The sequence below is a fragment of the Bactrocera latifrons genome, unplaced genomic scaffold (genome assembly GCF_001853355.1).
Source record: "Bactrocera latifrons isolate USDA-ARS-PBARC rearing strain unplaced genomic scaffold, ASM185335v1 scaffold_9, whole genome shotgun sequence".
NCBI lineage: Eukaryota > Metazoa > Arthropoda > Insecta > Diptera > Tephritidae > Bactrocera > Bactrocera latifrons.
The window spans coordinates 2,367,477-2,382,766 of NW_017537600.1; the positions used below are offsets into that span (position 1 = coordinate 2,367,477).

The 15,290-nt window shown below is 38.8% G+C and overlaps 1 protein-coding gene across 6 annotated transcripts in view; it reads right to left on the bottom strand.

Moving 5' to 3' along the window:
* Nucleotides 1-15,290, bottom strand: part of LOC108977463 — a 56,467-nt gene that overhangs the window by 14,605 nt on the left and 26,572 nt on the right. For 5 of the 6 annotated variants that reach the window (XM_018947156.1, XM_018947152.1, XM_018947154.1 and 2 more), the window contains exons 2-4: nt 11,381-12,115; nt 2,161-2,780; nt 11-1,887 (exon numbers count right to left, since the gene is read on the bottom strand). In XM_018947156.1, coding sequence (XP_018802701.1) covers nt 11-1,887; nt 2,161-2,780; nt 11,381-12,115 — 3,232 coding nt within the window. The remainder of the gene's footprint in view (nt 1-10; nt 1,888-2,160; nt 2,781-11,380; nt 12,116-15,290) is intronic. The other variant, XM_018947155.1, reaches the window with a different exon arrangement.

Here is a 15,290-nt window from a genome sequence, read left to right on the forward strand (position 1 = left end):
GACTACAAACCTTTTTCGCGTATGCCAACGCCGCTGCTACCGCCAACAGACACAGGCTTCAGCTGTACACCCCACAAGGCATCTGCGCTGTCGATGTTCTCACCTAAATGATAAGGTTTCGGTTTTATCGGTTTATTTTTGAGTATGCCGCGTATAGCGGCGATTTCATCATTTTCATTGTCGGTCGTATCCACACCACTGGTGGTTGAGGCGTAGCTGCCACGCGAACCCTCCGCATGCTGAGAATCGCACAGCTTTTGCACCGATACTGTTACACTAGTTGTGGCCGGCATCGCTTGTGCGTCATTGAGCACAGTTGATGGTTCCATTAGTGTAGCTTTATACGCCACCACCGATGTGGCGATTGTACGATGTCGTTGCTGATGATCATCACCGAAATGTGTAACATTACTAGCGGTTGTTGTTACTGTTGCTGCCGCTGTGCTCACTGCTGTTGTAGTTGTTACCGCTGTGCTGGCGGTTTTGGTAAGCGTTTGTAGTGGGCCACTTGTGGTGCGACGACGCCGACGGAAATTATTAGTTGGTGGCGGTTTACCATCGGTTTCGACGATATTGACACGTCCCGATTCGGCGGCAAAATGTACTTCGGTTTTGCAGAATTCGACACGTTTCTGTGCATTCTGTGTGCGCTGGAAGAGTGTGGAGCCGGCGTTCAAACCTTGATTACTCTCCGCAGCATTGTGTTCGAAACGACTCAACTGCAGTGTGGTTTTGGCAGCCGGCTCGGCGGGCTCATAGAAACCATTCAAATGCACCTGTGAGGTTTTACGCAAGTTATCGCGCACATATTGACTCTCATCGACAGCGATCGAGTGACGTTTGAGCAAATCCTCATCGGGTGTGCGACGCACCGGCGACTTATCGGCGCGATAGTGTGCTGACGTGACTGTTTTGGCGGGTTCGCCGAAGTGTATGACTGTGGCGCGTGCGGCTGTGGACGCTGCTGCTTCCGTGGGCGACCAATTGCCCAGTTCGCCGGAACGCCCAAGTCCGCTATCTGTGGATGCATCCATGCGATACATGGTCTTGCTGTCCGGTGGTGACATCTTCTCGAAACCATACGATTTACGACGTGAATGCCACTCTGTGGAACTGATATCTCTGGTAGCCTTTTGACGTGACTCCAAACTGTTTGAGGTGTGTTTTTGGTTTAAGTTATTCAAAGTTTCGTTGTTGTCGTTTGATGTGTGCGTTGCGCCCACAACTTTGAAGGCCGATGACGGTTGCTGTGTTGGCGTTGAGATCTCGAGCGACTCTTCCGGCGTCATTTGACTCAAACGGGGTGTGGACAACTTGCGACGCACGCTCTGTTGCACTTCAATGTGTTCATCGGCGGACGGCGGTTGTTGATATGCTATAAAGTCATCCTTATACAATGACTCATCCGATAATTTCTTTAGACGTCCACGTATCTCTTTCAATGACTCGGCAGTAAGCAGTGTATTACGTTTACTGGCATCTGTAGTTCGGTCCGGTCCATGTAATATACTCTCAAGTGCGGCCAGATCCACATGATTATTACGCATAGCTGTTGTTAAACGTCGTCCGCTTTCGAGTTCGGCGCGTATGCGTGACACGCTCACCGTGCTGGCGGGTAGATCGTAGGGACGACGTATAGCGCTCGTCGGCTCTTGCGCAGTTGGATCTTTGCTAGTATTGGCGCTGTTATTCGCTGTGGAGGATGATTGAAAGGAGCGTCGCAACTTGCTGACGCGTCGCCATTCATTCGACTCGGCGACCGCTTCGTTGGTCTCCCACTCGTTGCTGAGATCGTCCGTAGATATGGAATGGGAACGTTGTAGCAAGGCGCTGTTGGACAGCTGACCAAACGGTTGTTGTTGACGACGCAACTGACGCGTGGATAAGCTGTGTTAGAAGACAGTTAGATAAGTTTAATATAATACTTTAAAAATTATAATTTAATCCTACTCCAAAAAGTCACTTAAAACGCAATAAGCTGTTTTTCACTTTAAACGTATTAGAGCGCGCTGCCGCTAGACAGCAGCCAACAGCTACTCAGCGGCAAATGACAATTAAATTGAATTGAAAATGGCTTTGCACAGACAACTCAATTGAAATTGAATATTTTCAATAACACATCGCTTAAACAAAACTGTAATTTTCACTCAAAATACTCACCGTAAATCATCGGCTTTGGCGTTGTCATCCGCCGTTGCCGCGCCTGCCGTCGCTGACGCGCTTAATGTCGACGCTGCGTTCGAGTCGCCGCAAAGCCGGAAACTTTCCAAGTCACGTCGACGCGTTGGTGTTGCCGTTTCACTTAGCAAACCGCCACCTTGCTGTTGTTGTTGTCTACGTAGCTGCTGCTGCGTTTGAAGGTGGTGTTGGTGGTAGCGCAGCTGCGACTCATCTGCGTCAGCCACAACCGCATAACAATCATCGCAATCAGTGACGCCTACGCGCGTTTTGGATGAATTGCTGTTTTGGCCATATAGAGTAGCTTGTTCCAAATGACGAGCGTTGCTACGCTGCTGCTGTCGCTGCGACTGTGACTGCCACGTTTTTGTACCACTCAATGCTTCGCTTGAACTTTTCGTTGTTGTTGCTGTGCTTTTTGGTGACTCGGTTAAGTCATTGTTGACGCGACTGCTGTTGTTGGTTTTGTTGTTGTTGGTGTTGCTATCGCTGACACCAGCACCGCCAACAATTGCATTTAGGCTTACCTTACCGACCGCACTCTTGTGGGTGTTCAGCTTTGTGGAGTTGTTGCTGCTGCTGCTGCCGCCGCTGCTGCTTTTCTGTAAGTTACAAAGAAAGGCAAGTTGTTTGCTTGAGTCTCAAGTTTGCATATGGCTTCTTGTTGTTATTTATTTTATTCATTTTTAATGAAAGACAAGTAGATAAATGGCAATTAACATATTTTGTCGAGTTGCTGCAGAAAACTGTGCGCTGTGAAGCACTCTTTGAACTTAATTTAAAGCGGAGTAATCAAAAAATCAAGAAAAAATCTTTAGCTGTCCTTTAGTGGTTGGCAGAAGATTGATTCTAATCTTATAAGCCACATAAGCGCAAGTCTCTTGCCACTATATTTTTCAGTATAACTGAGTATTCAGAGTTCAGTATTCTTGTATACTTGGCATACTTTTGTTGTTGCCCACGCGTCCTTAATTCGCTGCAAGAAATCTTGTATCTTAAGTGAAATTACTCTATTAAGGGTGGGTGGATATCAATAACCACTTATTAGTTTTCACTTTGACATATCGCGAAAATATTGACTAATAATTTCACGGTGACCGTGTCGGAAGCTTTCACTCTTTTTCAAAATGAAGAACTATGTGTTCTAAAAAATAGAAAAAAAAAAAACAAAAAAAAAAAACGTTAACTTTTGTTGCACCGAAGCTAAATACCCTTCACAGGCACATTTCTGTTAGTAACAAATTTTATGGAGATTATATTGTTATCTTAAGTAGTAATCCATGCCAAATTTCGTGAAGATACCACGTTAAATGTCAAAGTTTTCCATTTAAGCCCTTGATTCCTATTGTTCGGTTTGAATGTCAGCTGTATGCTATAGTGAGCCGATCTGCATAATTTCTTCTGATATTACATTATTTCTATAAAGAATAAATCATATCAAATTTCGTGAAGATATATCGTCAAATGAGGAAGTTTGCCATGCAAGCATTTGATTTCGATTACTCAGTTTGTGTGGCAGCTATATGCTATAGTAATCCGATCTGAACAATTTCTTCGTAGATTACATTGTTGCCTCAAAAAATAATCTATACCAAATTGTGTGAATATATTTTGTCAAATGTGATAGTTTTCCATACAAGAGCTTGATTCCGATTGCTCAGTTTGTATGGCAGCTATATGCTATAGTTAACCGATCTAAATAATTTCTTAGGAGATTACATTGTTGGCTCAGAAAATAATCTATACCGAATTTCGTGTATATATCTTGTCAAATGTGATAGTTTTCCATACAAGAGCTTGATTCCGATCGTTCAGTTTGTATGACAGCTATATGTTATAGTGGTCCGATATCGGCAGTTCCGACAAATGAGCAGCGTCTTTAAGAGAAAATAACGTTTGCAAAATTTCAAAACGATATCTTAAAAAATGAGGGACATGGCTAAATCTACTATTTCTATTTATATATATACTTTATAGGGTCTCCGAACTTTCCTTCTGGATGTTACAATTCGTGACAAACTTAATATACCTTGTTCATGGTATAAAAATTCAGCATCTAAAGAGTGCTTCTGAAATGGGTTGTTTTGTTGCGACCGTATCATAGCAAAAAGGTAATCCGGACTGCAGTCCACAAAGCCTCTGTTTGAGCATAATAATCCCAGTCGGACAAGCGGATTGCCTTGATTGTAGTCAACAATGTTTTTACTTCAAATTTCCATCTAAGATATTCGCGATCGATGTAAACAGCTGTCTTAGTTTGAACAAATATTCATCTACTCGGAAGGCAGAGAAGATGTGAAGGGGACTGAAGAAGATGAGAAGAAGTCGAATCCGAGGCCAATTAGTGGAGGTCTTCTAGATACCTAGAAATAAATAAAGGTTTGCAACTCTACCTATGAAATGTTGTGAGAAGAGGGCTGAAGAAAATAAGAAGAAATTGATTCTGAAGCTAATTATTGAAGGTCTATAACTTTTAGAAACATAGAAATAGTCTTCAAACTCGACCTATTGTGCTGTCGCATTATCACAACGAATCATCACGTTCTGATAAATTCAATTATCCCCTGGGTTTTATTGAGGCAATGTGATCCCTGTTAGGATATATAGTACATATATAGATTCAAAGGCTTTTATTCTGTGTCTACGACTGCTGTGCAGCCTTAAATCAGGTGTCCGGAAGTTTCCCACTCCATGTCACAAAACCGGCAGTATGCACTATTGCCCATAATAAATATATGCTTCTTGAACGTGCACATGCCTGGGAGTTGTTGCCAATACTCTTTCCACCCCACCCTTTCCTAGTAGAAAAAAGCAAGGGTTGTTTCTCTCCTGTAGCTCCCTGATAAGATTAAAAGCGCTTCTTGTTCTAATCGGTGCATCAGTCTCCTTACAGTAGTTGTAAAGATGCTGCAAAGAATTATACTGGAACGACTTCGGGAGCTAACGCGGGGTATGTAATCGGATAGGCAGTATGGGTTCAAGAAAGGACGCTGTATCGAGGATGCATGGTTTGACATATGTTAAAAATGTTGTTAGAGAGAATGTGAACAAATATGTCTTCGGCATATTTATTGACTTCAAGGGGGCGTTTGACTACCTAAGCTGGAATTGAGTGATGCAACAACTTTAGAAGCTTGGGTGTCCGGAAATTACTCTTTGCCGGAGCTATTTTTCGGAAAGAAAGGCCTCTTTGGTTGGAGTGTGGAGATCCCGACTGTGGTTCGTGGCTACCCGCGGGGTCCTCATACCTGGAATCTCATGATGGACTCTCTGATTGGACAGTTCGAGCTACTGTCTGGCCAAGTCGAGCGTGTGGTGTGGAGATCTACACATCGATAGAAAACCGGTGACAATGCTGCGTAAGGGTCAGCAAGAGATATGTGACGCAAGTAAAATGCCTGGGGCTGATCATGAGAGAAATGTCTTTCACTCCACATTAGGCGAATGTGAAAGATCGGCTGCAGGTAACCGTAGGCAAAGCACGACGAATTTTGCGGAGTTATTAGGGTCTCGGACGTCATGCTGTTTGCACCATATATCGTGCCACCTATGGAACCGCTGTATAGTGGGAAGCACCAACGACAGTCTTGGGGTATCAAAACTCTTCTCCATCCAGCATTGTATGAAGGGGTTGAGTGTTTCATTGCTGTGGAATGATTGTATTTCCGATGGTGATGTGGAGAGTGGTATATCTAAATGGCAAGACCGTTTGGACCACAGTCCTGACATTCTTCGTGTGCCGGCAATGTGTTACTTAATAGTGCTATACTTTTGTAGTAGGTAGACCAGACATAGAGTTGCTTTAATGGATTTACTGCCGAGTATAACATTTAAACTGCTTGAAGTTTGCCCTTTTGGTAATGCTGTTCTTTGGGTGAAGACGCAATGGTGTTTCCTCACTTAAGACCTTCATTAGTTGGGAAGAGATCTCTTTGGCACTTTCACACACTTTCGGTGTCATATGAAGCATTGTATGTTCAGCTGGTTGATTGATTAGTACTGTTGTCAGGCATATGCGCATTTCCACCGATTCGCAAACACAGTTAAGTCTTTGCAGTTTCGATACTTGAAGTTCTATCAAAATCTGTGATGCTTTCGATGTCCAAGCTACCCGTACATGTCAAACAATTATTGGGGATATACAACGTATATTATATAAGGTACTCTTTTCGTTTTATACTTCATTATAGATTTAATAAACTCAATCGCTACCTTGGTCAACATTAGAGATTATTTTAAGCACAAACTGTTCCAGAAGCGTTCAAAGAGTCTATTCTAAAACGAACACATGAGAATGCCACAAAGCATTCAGCGAAAGTCGTGGCGACATCAAGAACTTGCCTCATGTGAATCGTTCATCCATCTCTGGTAATGGCGATAGCATCGTGTTATAGAAAATATTTCAAAATCGTCGTGTGCGCAGCAAGAGATAGTAGAGGATCTGTTATCGACTGTTATCGACTGACTCTACACATTTTGGTTAATGGTGTAGATATGAATCTTTGGAAAAAATGCCGTCAAGTCGTGGTCGCAAATGGCTGCTTGACTGAGCCGAGCACCCTATATTCGTCAAATGCTTCTATAGTGATGACGAGACGTGAGTTTATGACGTTAAAACTGTCCAACAATCTAGTGAGTAACACTCCAAAAATGAACCGTAACCGAAAGCGCTAAAATACGCTGAATATACTGAAGGTCATTACAGCCGACGCTTATAATAAGTGTATAAAAGAGAGTCAATTTGGAAGGCCAATTTTGATAGAAAATATGAAATTTGCAAAGCGTGGAAGAGTAGCTTTGTGATAAGGATATTTTTTATAAAATCGCGTAAGGTTTCGTTCATTTTCAAACTCAAAGCATCGCAATCATTACTCAATAATGGATGATTACAAATCATAATTCAAATTATATAGTCAATTTTTATAACTTTAGCGTGTACTTCATCCGATGTGACCTGCAACTTTTGTTATCGCTTTTTTGGCGTTTAGATATTCGACTCATATTATTTTTGTGCTACTAAACCTGATTGCGATTTGTTTATTTTCCTTTGTTTTGATTTTCAACTGGCTGTCGTTAAGCTAGTTAGTTGTTCGGCTGTGCGCTGGCCGCTTTGTGCAGATTTGGGAGATTTGCGATTTGCGTTTGCGCGTGATTATGTTAATTTCAATCTCAATCGCACCGTCACCGCCGTCACAATCGGTCATAGCAAAACCGCCATGGCAATGACCGAAAATTGCGAACGCTGTGTGTTTAGCCACAATCGCAGCAGCTGAACATCAGCGACGGTTACAAGAAACGGCGCGTTCTTCCAACACACCGACGTCTGACGACGTGCACTCTTCGTCTCCCTCACATTTGCTTGCTGGTTGGCCTTTTGCCTTTTTGCCGGGCTCACGCTTTTGTTATGCGAATTATGACCGCCTTTGATACGGCGTGTTTGGTGAAAGATTACTTAAATACTTTTTCTGTGTGTATCTGTGTGTGTTTGTAGCGCAACGAAAAGGGCATTTGAACCCGGTTGAAAGAAAGGCAATTTTCTGCGCACGGAACATGTCGATGATTTGTGTGGGCGTCCACAAGATTCAAGCGACAACAAAGCGTTGGAAGATTTACAATACCAAAAAATTCGTGCGTGGTTAATTAAGTTGATACAGTGGTTCAGAATCTGTGTATAAGCGTGTTTTTGTTGTTACTATAAATCAAATTATAATTGGTAGAACTGTAAAAATTCTGAAGTATTGGAAATTTTCCGGTTTACAGGCGCTTGTGAAATTCAATTTAATTGGTTTTTTTTTTGAAGGGAGATGGAGGAAATATAATAGCATGAAAATTACAGCAGAAAGAGTCGTTGAACTATATAATTTCGCAAAGATGTATACATACCTCTCTGTTAGGTTCTTAGTAATACATATTGCAATATTATAGGCGCGAAAGAGAGAGTAAAAGAGGGGGAGAGGATACTCGATCGTGTTGTTCTACAATATATTGTAGGATGTACGTAAATAAATTTAAGAAAAGGCTATAAAAATTAGTCGAGAGTTCTTCCAGAAATCGAAAGAAAACTCTGGAAGCCTTACAAAGAAGCAAAAGTCGCATAGGATTGTGCTTTGGTAAACTTTGATATAAGATCTGTTTGATCTGTACAGAAGTTAACACAAGGGAGGAAGTTGCCATTAACTTGGGAGGGGCCAGAAACATATATAACATAATTTTACATATGGTTCAAGCAGCTCATGACTTCAGGTCTTAGACCAAGTATCCTCTGGATAGCCAAAGAGCATCCGTTTGAAAACAGGCTAAGGTGAGAAGGCAAACCATCTCTCCCCAAAGTTGTGCGTTGGGTTTGGGGCCTCAGAAGAAAAAGTTATAAAAGTAGTAGTAAAATGAACGACATTATTTCTCATATAGATGACTTTAGTAATATGTATATTATGTTGCATAAGTGGGATCGGCTTAGGCTATATAACGTAACGTAGAGAAGCACGAAAACTTTAAGGAAAGTTTTGTAATTGCTTGACTCAGTATGGTTTGAGAACAAGTCAAAGATAGACAACGGTAAAGAAAAGATACGGTATATTTCATAGTTAATGGTATATACCAATAGTCATGATACTAAAATAGCCGATTACGCGCAATTCTGGTATCATCGATTCCGTTCTGATAATTTTAATGTTAGAGCTGCTGCAGGCTCTGGAGGGCTAATTGTCGAAAATATCGATGAAATAATGGAAATCGTCAAATCAGACAGTCATGTAAGAACTATCTTGACTGCCGAAAAGCTAAAGATGCTCAAAAATCATTTGAAATCGTTTTCATTCGGCTAGATACAAAAATATGCTCGTTCTATGAGTTCAAGAAAAGAACTTAGTGCACATTTTCATCTGTGAATCGCTGCGAGAATCAAAGAAATTTGAACATGGTCGAATGTCGGTCAAATCAGTATTAGTGGTCAGGAAGGTTTTGTCATGTGTTTTGTGAGGCTGACAGGGAGTCATTTATTAACAGCTGTTCACAGCTGCATACTAAAGTAAACTCAGTTCATATATTTTAGAGGCTTATCCCTGCAAAAACAAGTGACCGGATATTATTCTAATGAGAAATTATCTTGAGCGGTAATGATTTTCAGTAATTGTCAAGCAGTGTTCCAAGCAATCTCACTCTATGAAATTGGAGAGATATTAGTATTGGAATTGTCAGAAAATTTTAAAAGAGCAGCAACAAGAAATCGTGCAACTCTAATATGGATACCAAGGAAAAGAAAAATTGGTGATGACTTCTGTTTACTAACAATACTGATTATAAATTTGTGAAAAAAAGCATGGCTTCATTTAAGCAGATACATCCTAAAAAGTTTCATAAAGGTTATTATTTTCCTCATGCACAAGGTGGTGGATTCCATCGACGTAATATTGTCGGAGACTCCTTACCGTTACTGCTTCATTACTCAGCAATTGCAAGAAGAAGAAGCCAAGTTATCGGAAGAAACTTACTTCCATTTGTTTACCTGCATTTTCAAAGTTCTTTAATATTATTCAATTGGATAACCAATAAAGTATGACGAGCAGAGTCGATCTAGTCATGTATGTCGGCCCGTTTGCCTATATATACGTTTTCGAGATGTTGATCTGAAATTTTCCACACGTCCGTTTGTCCACAGACTGCTTGTTTCTCGGAACCGTAGATATCGAATCAGTACATTGTTGGTAAGACTGTCCTTAACTGCTGTGCCAAATAACGTCCAGGTCTGTCAACCAGTTTATTTACAGCAGCTGCTTATGTCCATATACCTCAGTAGTTCCGATTTTTACAATGGATAAAAATATCGAACAGAGAATATGTCTGAAATTTTGTATTTCTAACCAAATTTCGTGTTAAAAATCGTTGCGAGTGTTGGAAAAGGCTTATGTTATTCAGTTTTTATCAAAAACACAGGCCCACGAGTGGTACAAACCCTTCAAAGACGGTCCAGAGATCGTTATAGACATGCCTCGCTCTAGACGACCTTCGACTTCTTCAACTGATGAAAATATTAAAAAATTGAAAGTTATGGCGCTTGAAAATGGCCAAGAAAGTTTTACAGAGATGATTTTGGTAGATATTTTGGGTATGCAACGCGTTCTTGCTTGACTCGTCTCGATAAAGCTGGATTTTTTTCAAAAAAAAGTATCGTAAGCATGTCTCTTTGGACATGTTTGATTATGTGAATTATTTTCGAGAAACGAAAATTAGTTCGTGAAAACGAAAATTCCTATGTTAAATGTATGAGAGCCTAAAAAAAAATAGCGACCCCTTAGAGTTAAATTACAGCTTTAAGGGAGGATTTTTGTTTTGCAAACACTAACATTTGAGGGGGTAAATGTTCAAAAAAAAAAAAAATAAAAATAATTTTTTTGAAGTTCCCTAATATATCTATATCATAGTTTTGGTGGTACATCTGGGATTACTTCGAAGGCGGTAAAAGAAATATTAATGCAATTATTAAATATTTTTCGTTTTAGTTATAATTTCCGGGTAGTTTTTCAGAATGCAATAATCGGACTCAACCACTATAATATACGGCAGCTACCGTATAAACCGACCAAAATCATTATTAAATGTCTGGTTTCCTCATTAAGAAGCCTTAATTCGACTTCAAGGTTGTTTTTATTAAATATTTTAGCTAGAAAGTATTAGTAAAATAATATCCGTTGCATGCAAGTCGTTAGTCGGTCACGTTTTTCTATTATAGACTCGAACTCTCCAGCTTTCCGAATAATAAATGTAAGATACTCAATTGGTGTTCGAAAATTTCAACTCAACCATAAGTGACTGAAATGTAAACAGCAACAAGCGTGTGTTTCAAAACACGCTCCAAAATGAAAACTTGTTAACAGCAACAAATAAGGTTTTAGCGTCACAAGTTCATTAGTTTAAAAATATATATTATATAATTTTGTTTACACTACATAAATTAAATCAGCAATCGGAAACAAGTTTCCACTTTTTATCGCATAATCAATTAACATTTGGCTTTGGCTACAGCGATTTCAATTTTTCAATTAAAGAGATTTACCCAACGTTAGATATTAATCACGGTAAGCTGTATGGCAAGTCCAAACAGCCAGCCCATTATCGACAACGGCATAATAGAAACAAGTATTTAAGTAAATCAAAACAAAAAACAAAAAAAAAAAAACAACTTAAAGAGCATTCATTAGCTTACCATGAGATTACTCAATTTCAAGCTTGGCGCCGTATCGGGCACCAGCAACCCTGACGACTGCGAATGCAATGTGGATGACGACGATGCGGCCGATGATGACAGAGCATGACCTTTGCTGCCGCCGCTACCACTGCCCGCGCTGCCACTGCGACTAATTGAATAATTGCATGGCGCAGCGTCAACGTCAACGCCACCAGCACCAACAACGCTATCGCCATTGCCATCACCGGCAGCGTCATCATCGATCTCGCCGTCGTCAACAATGTAGTGTGTTTCGGCAATAGCTGCAGCTGCCTTATCGAGATCATCATCCGTGCTGACTTCGCTAATGTCCACAGTGGCAGCAATCGTTGGCGGCGATAGTTGCAGCCAATGAGTGTTTGCCTCAGCTAAATGCTGTTGCAATGTGCTATGAAAATGTTTGCTGCTGCTATTAATGCTGTTGTTGTTGTTGCTATGATTATTTGTGCTGTTGTTGTGATTGTGCAATATGCTACGACTGCCAATAACATTAGTTTGCATGCAAATGGGCGATGCTGAGGCGGAGGCGGAGGCAGATGTCGAGGCGGAATTGGAATTGGACGAGGACCATGAGCGGGATGAGGATGTTTGTACGGTTTGTGCGCGTATAACTTGTACGGCACCGTTAGCTGTGCGCTTTTGCAGCACTTCGAGCTGTTTGCGCTGTGTGTGTTGGGTGCCATTCGGCTGTGAGATGTTTTGGGAATCGGATATCTGGAATGAGCAGAGAGAAAGGACAAATGTCAATGAGCATATGAGTTTGTATGTATGTAGGCAAATATGTATTGGATTCTAAGGAGCGGGATAGTTGCTTTAATTATATGAATGTATGTAAATTAAAACTTTATGCTATAACGTGATATTATAATTTTCGAGTTGCTGGTAAGAAATTTTAAGACTTCGTGAACGAACGATTTGATGCCAGCTTATAAGACTTGGTGCTTAGCATAGTACTAAAAATATATTAGTTGCGCTCAGATTACACTTTTCTTGTATTTTGTTGCATATATCCTATAAAATTAAAAATCAGAAAATTAAAAAAAAAATGCTAGCTCTAAATCAACCCTGAAAAAGCAAATAAAATAGATTATTTACTAGACAGATGATATATTTGATAAGAAATATCGGTGACTGGGTAGAATTGGCCGACTGTTTTGCACTAACTCATAAGCTTACGATGAAACCTCTCTCCAAATCACTTTCCTAGAATTTTTGGTAGGCATTTTGATATATTTCTAGAAGCATACATTTAGGATTCTTTCAGTTCATTTAATACATCCGTCTATTTGCAAATTATTGGATGGGATTGGATTTCTTACACTTACTTGTAAGTCTGTGATGAAACCTACATCCAAATTACTCTCCTAGTATTAACAGTAAGCATCTTGATATATTTCGAGAAGCATACTTTTAGGGTTATTGCACCTAATTAAATGCATCCGTCTCTTCAATTACTTGGCAAGTTATTGGATTTGCATAGTAAATTTCGAATAGCTTTTACATTTGATAAGAGTATTGGTTCTTTCATCATTCGATAACATCGGATACAGAATAGTACCGAATGACCCTTTGCTGCATGGTATTTTCCATACCTTGTGATTCTTCGATAGAACTGTTCTAAATTAATCTCGTGGCACTTTTGATATGAGTCTTGATATTTTTCTCGATTATAGATATGTGAGTGTTACGGCACTTCTGGAACCCATATAGTATTTTTTGGGCACTACTTTCCTAAATATTTACTCTGAATTGTAGAGACTTTAATAACATTACAAAAATGCAAGTTTAGAAAGATTTTTTGTTTTTTTGCTTTTACAAATAAACCAAATTTTTGTGAATTAGCAATGTATATTTCTATTTCCTTCCCAATTAGTGCGCTTTTACTTTATTTATAACTGTCACAGTTGCCAAGTTATATTTTTATTAATTTTCATAAAAATCGGGACAAATGGAATATACTAAGAAGTGTAGTATATAGTTAGGCGGATGGTATTACGGAATGTCATATTTAGCAAAGTCACACAGCAATTTATGGATCATTAAGCAATCAGCCTTTATGAAATGGATCCTGAGCTATTACAAGCATCATGACATTCCTTGAATTCAAATATAAGACCATTTTAAAGCGATACAGTTCTTTCCTTTGCTGAGATTCAGGAGTAGTAGAAGCTGAGATGAACTTAATTTCCTTGTACCTTTTTTTACATCTGTCATAGCCGCCAATATTATTCATTATTGTAAAAATTGGCGCAAAGGAGAATAACAAAATGTAGCCTACAGTGAGGCTGATAGTATTAGGGGCTTCAATATTTAGTCAAGACATGCACCTACTTTATTGATCCTTAAATTGCCAATCAACCAGTTTTGTTAGCTCAAATCTTTCTTTATCTTTCTAAGCCTTTTGTTCACACAATGAAAAAATAAAATAAATAAAACAGCGGCAAGAACGATAACAGAAAATTGTTGACTATATTTAGGTCAAAAACCAATAATATAATATTGAGCTAAGTCAGAAACCTGTTATTAGTAGCAATTACAGTAGCAAATTTGCTAAACAATTTATAATTCTTAAATCATATTTTGTTTTATTCGAAAACCCCTTCATAACAGAATCCAACTTATTATAATTTTTATACCCCGAACAGAGTATATTAAGTTTGCCACGAGTTAATAGTTAAAATTTGATTTTCGACTACCCAATATATATTATTCTATAAATAATCATCATGTTGAGTTAAGTTGATTTAGCCATGTTCATCTGTCGGTCTGTATTTTTGAGATATCAATATGAAATTATGCACAGGGAGCTGCTTATTTATCGAAACCGCTGATAGCTTCCATACAAAATGAACTATCGGAATCAAGTACTTGTATGGAAAAATTTTTGATTTGAGAAGATATATTCACGAAATGAGGCAGATATAATCTTTTAAGGGAAGACTAATGTATGTGAAGAAATTTTCTAGATCGGATCACTATATCCTATAGCTGCCATACAAAGTGTCCATCAAAATGAAACTCTTGTATGGAAAATTTTTTATTTGTGTTTTATATTATAGCTGCAATGCAGCGTAAGTAAAGTTTTTATGTTTTTTTTTTTTTATTGGAAAGGCTAGAAGCTTTACAAAATTCGTAAAAATCGTATTCTTCTGAAATCTTTGATGTCTTAATTTTTAGCTCCATTTATAAAGATTTGTCGCTTGATTACATTTTTTTGTATAAGAAGTTTTTGTTGGGTAGTTATTGACAGCTTTCAAATCACTTAAATGCTTTTATGGCAAATATTTATTCATATCATATTTATTGGCCGGAGAGCTGCGACTTTCAGATTCATCAAACTTTTAACAGTTAAAAATTTTTATACTTTTATGCTTGCATATTTTTGTTTAATTGCGAAATGAAGGGAAATAAAGTGTTTATATGTTTATAACCAAATTCTACCTTCTCTTACTGCTTTATGCTTTTACGTAGATTTTTTTTTTCAATTTTGCAAATGCACAATCACTTCATTCACTTTTAGGCAACACTAATCATATTATCAGCGCAAAATATCAGCGAGAACATTTTTTAGCGCATATTCATATTTGAAAGTCATTATATTGACCATAGCCTACTTTTGTTTACCCACTCGATCAATTGAATTTGTACAACAAAAATGCTTTTTCACATTTGTTTTTCTATAACTGTGCCACATTTCCATGTGCACATGCGCACCATTCAGCGCTAAATTGACAAAAAGTGTACAAAACGCTGGTGTTGAGTCATTGTGGGGTTAGAAAAAAAATGAAAAATAAGTATGTTTGTAAATAAGAAATAGGAAAAATATAAATAAAATGTTGCATGGCAAATTTTTCAATAAATTGAAAATGGCAAATACGAAAAAAAATAG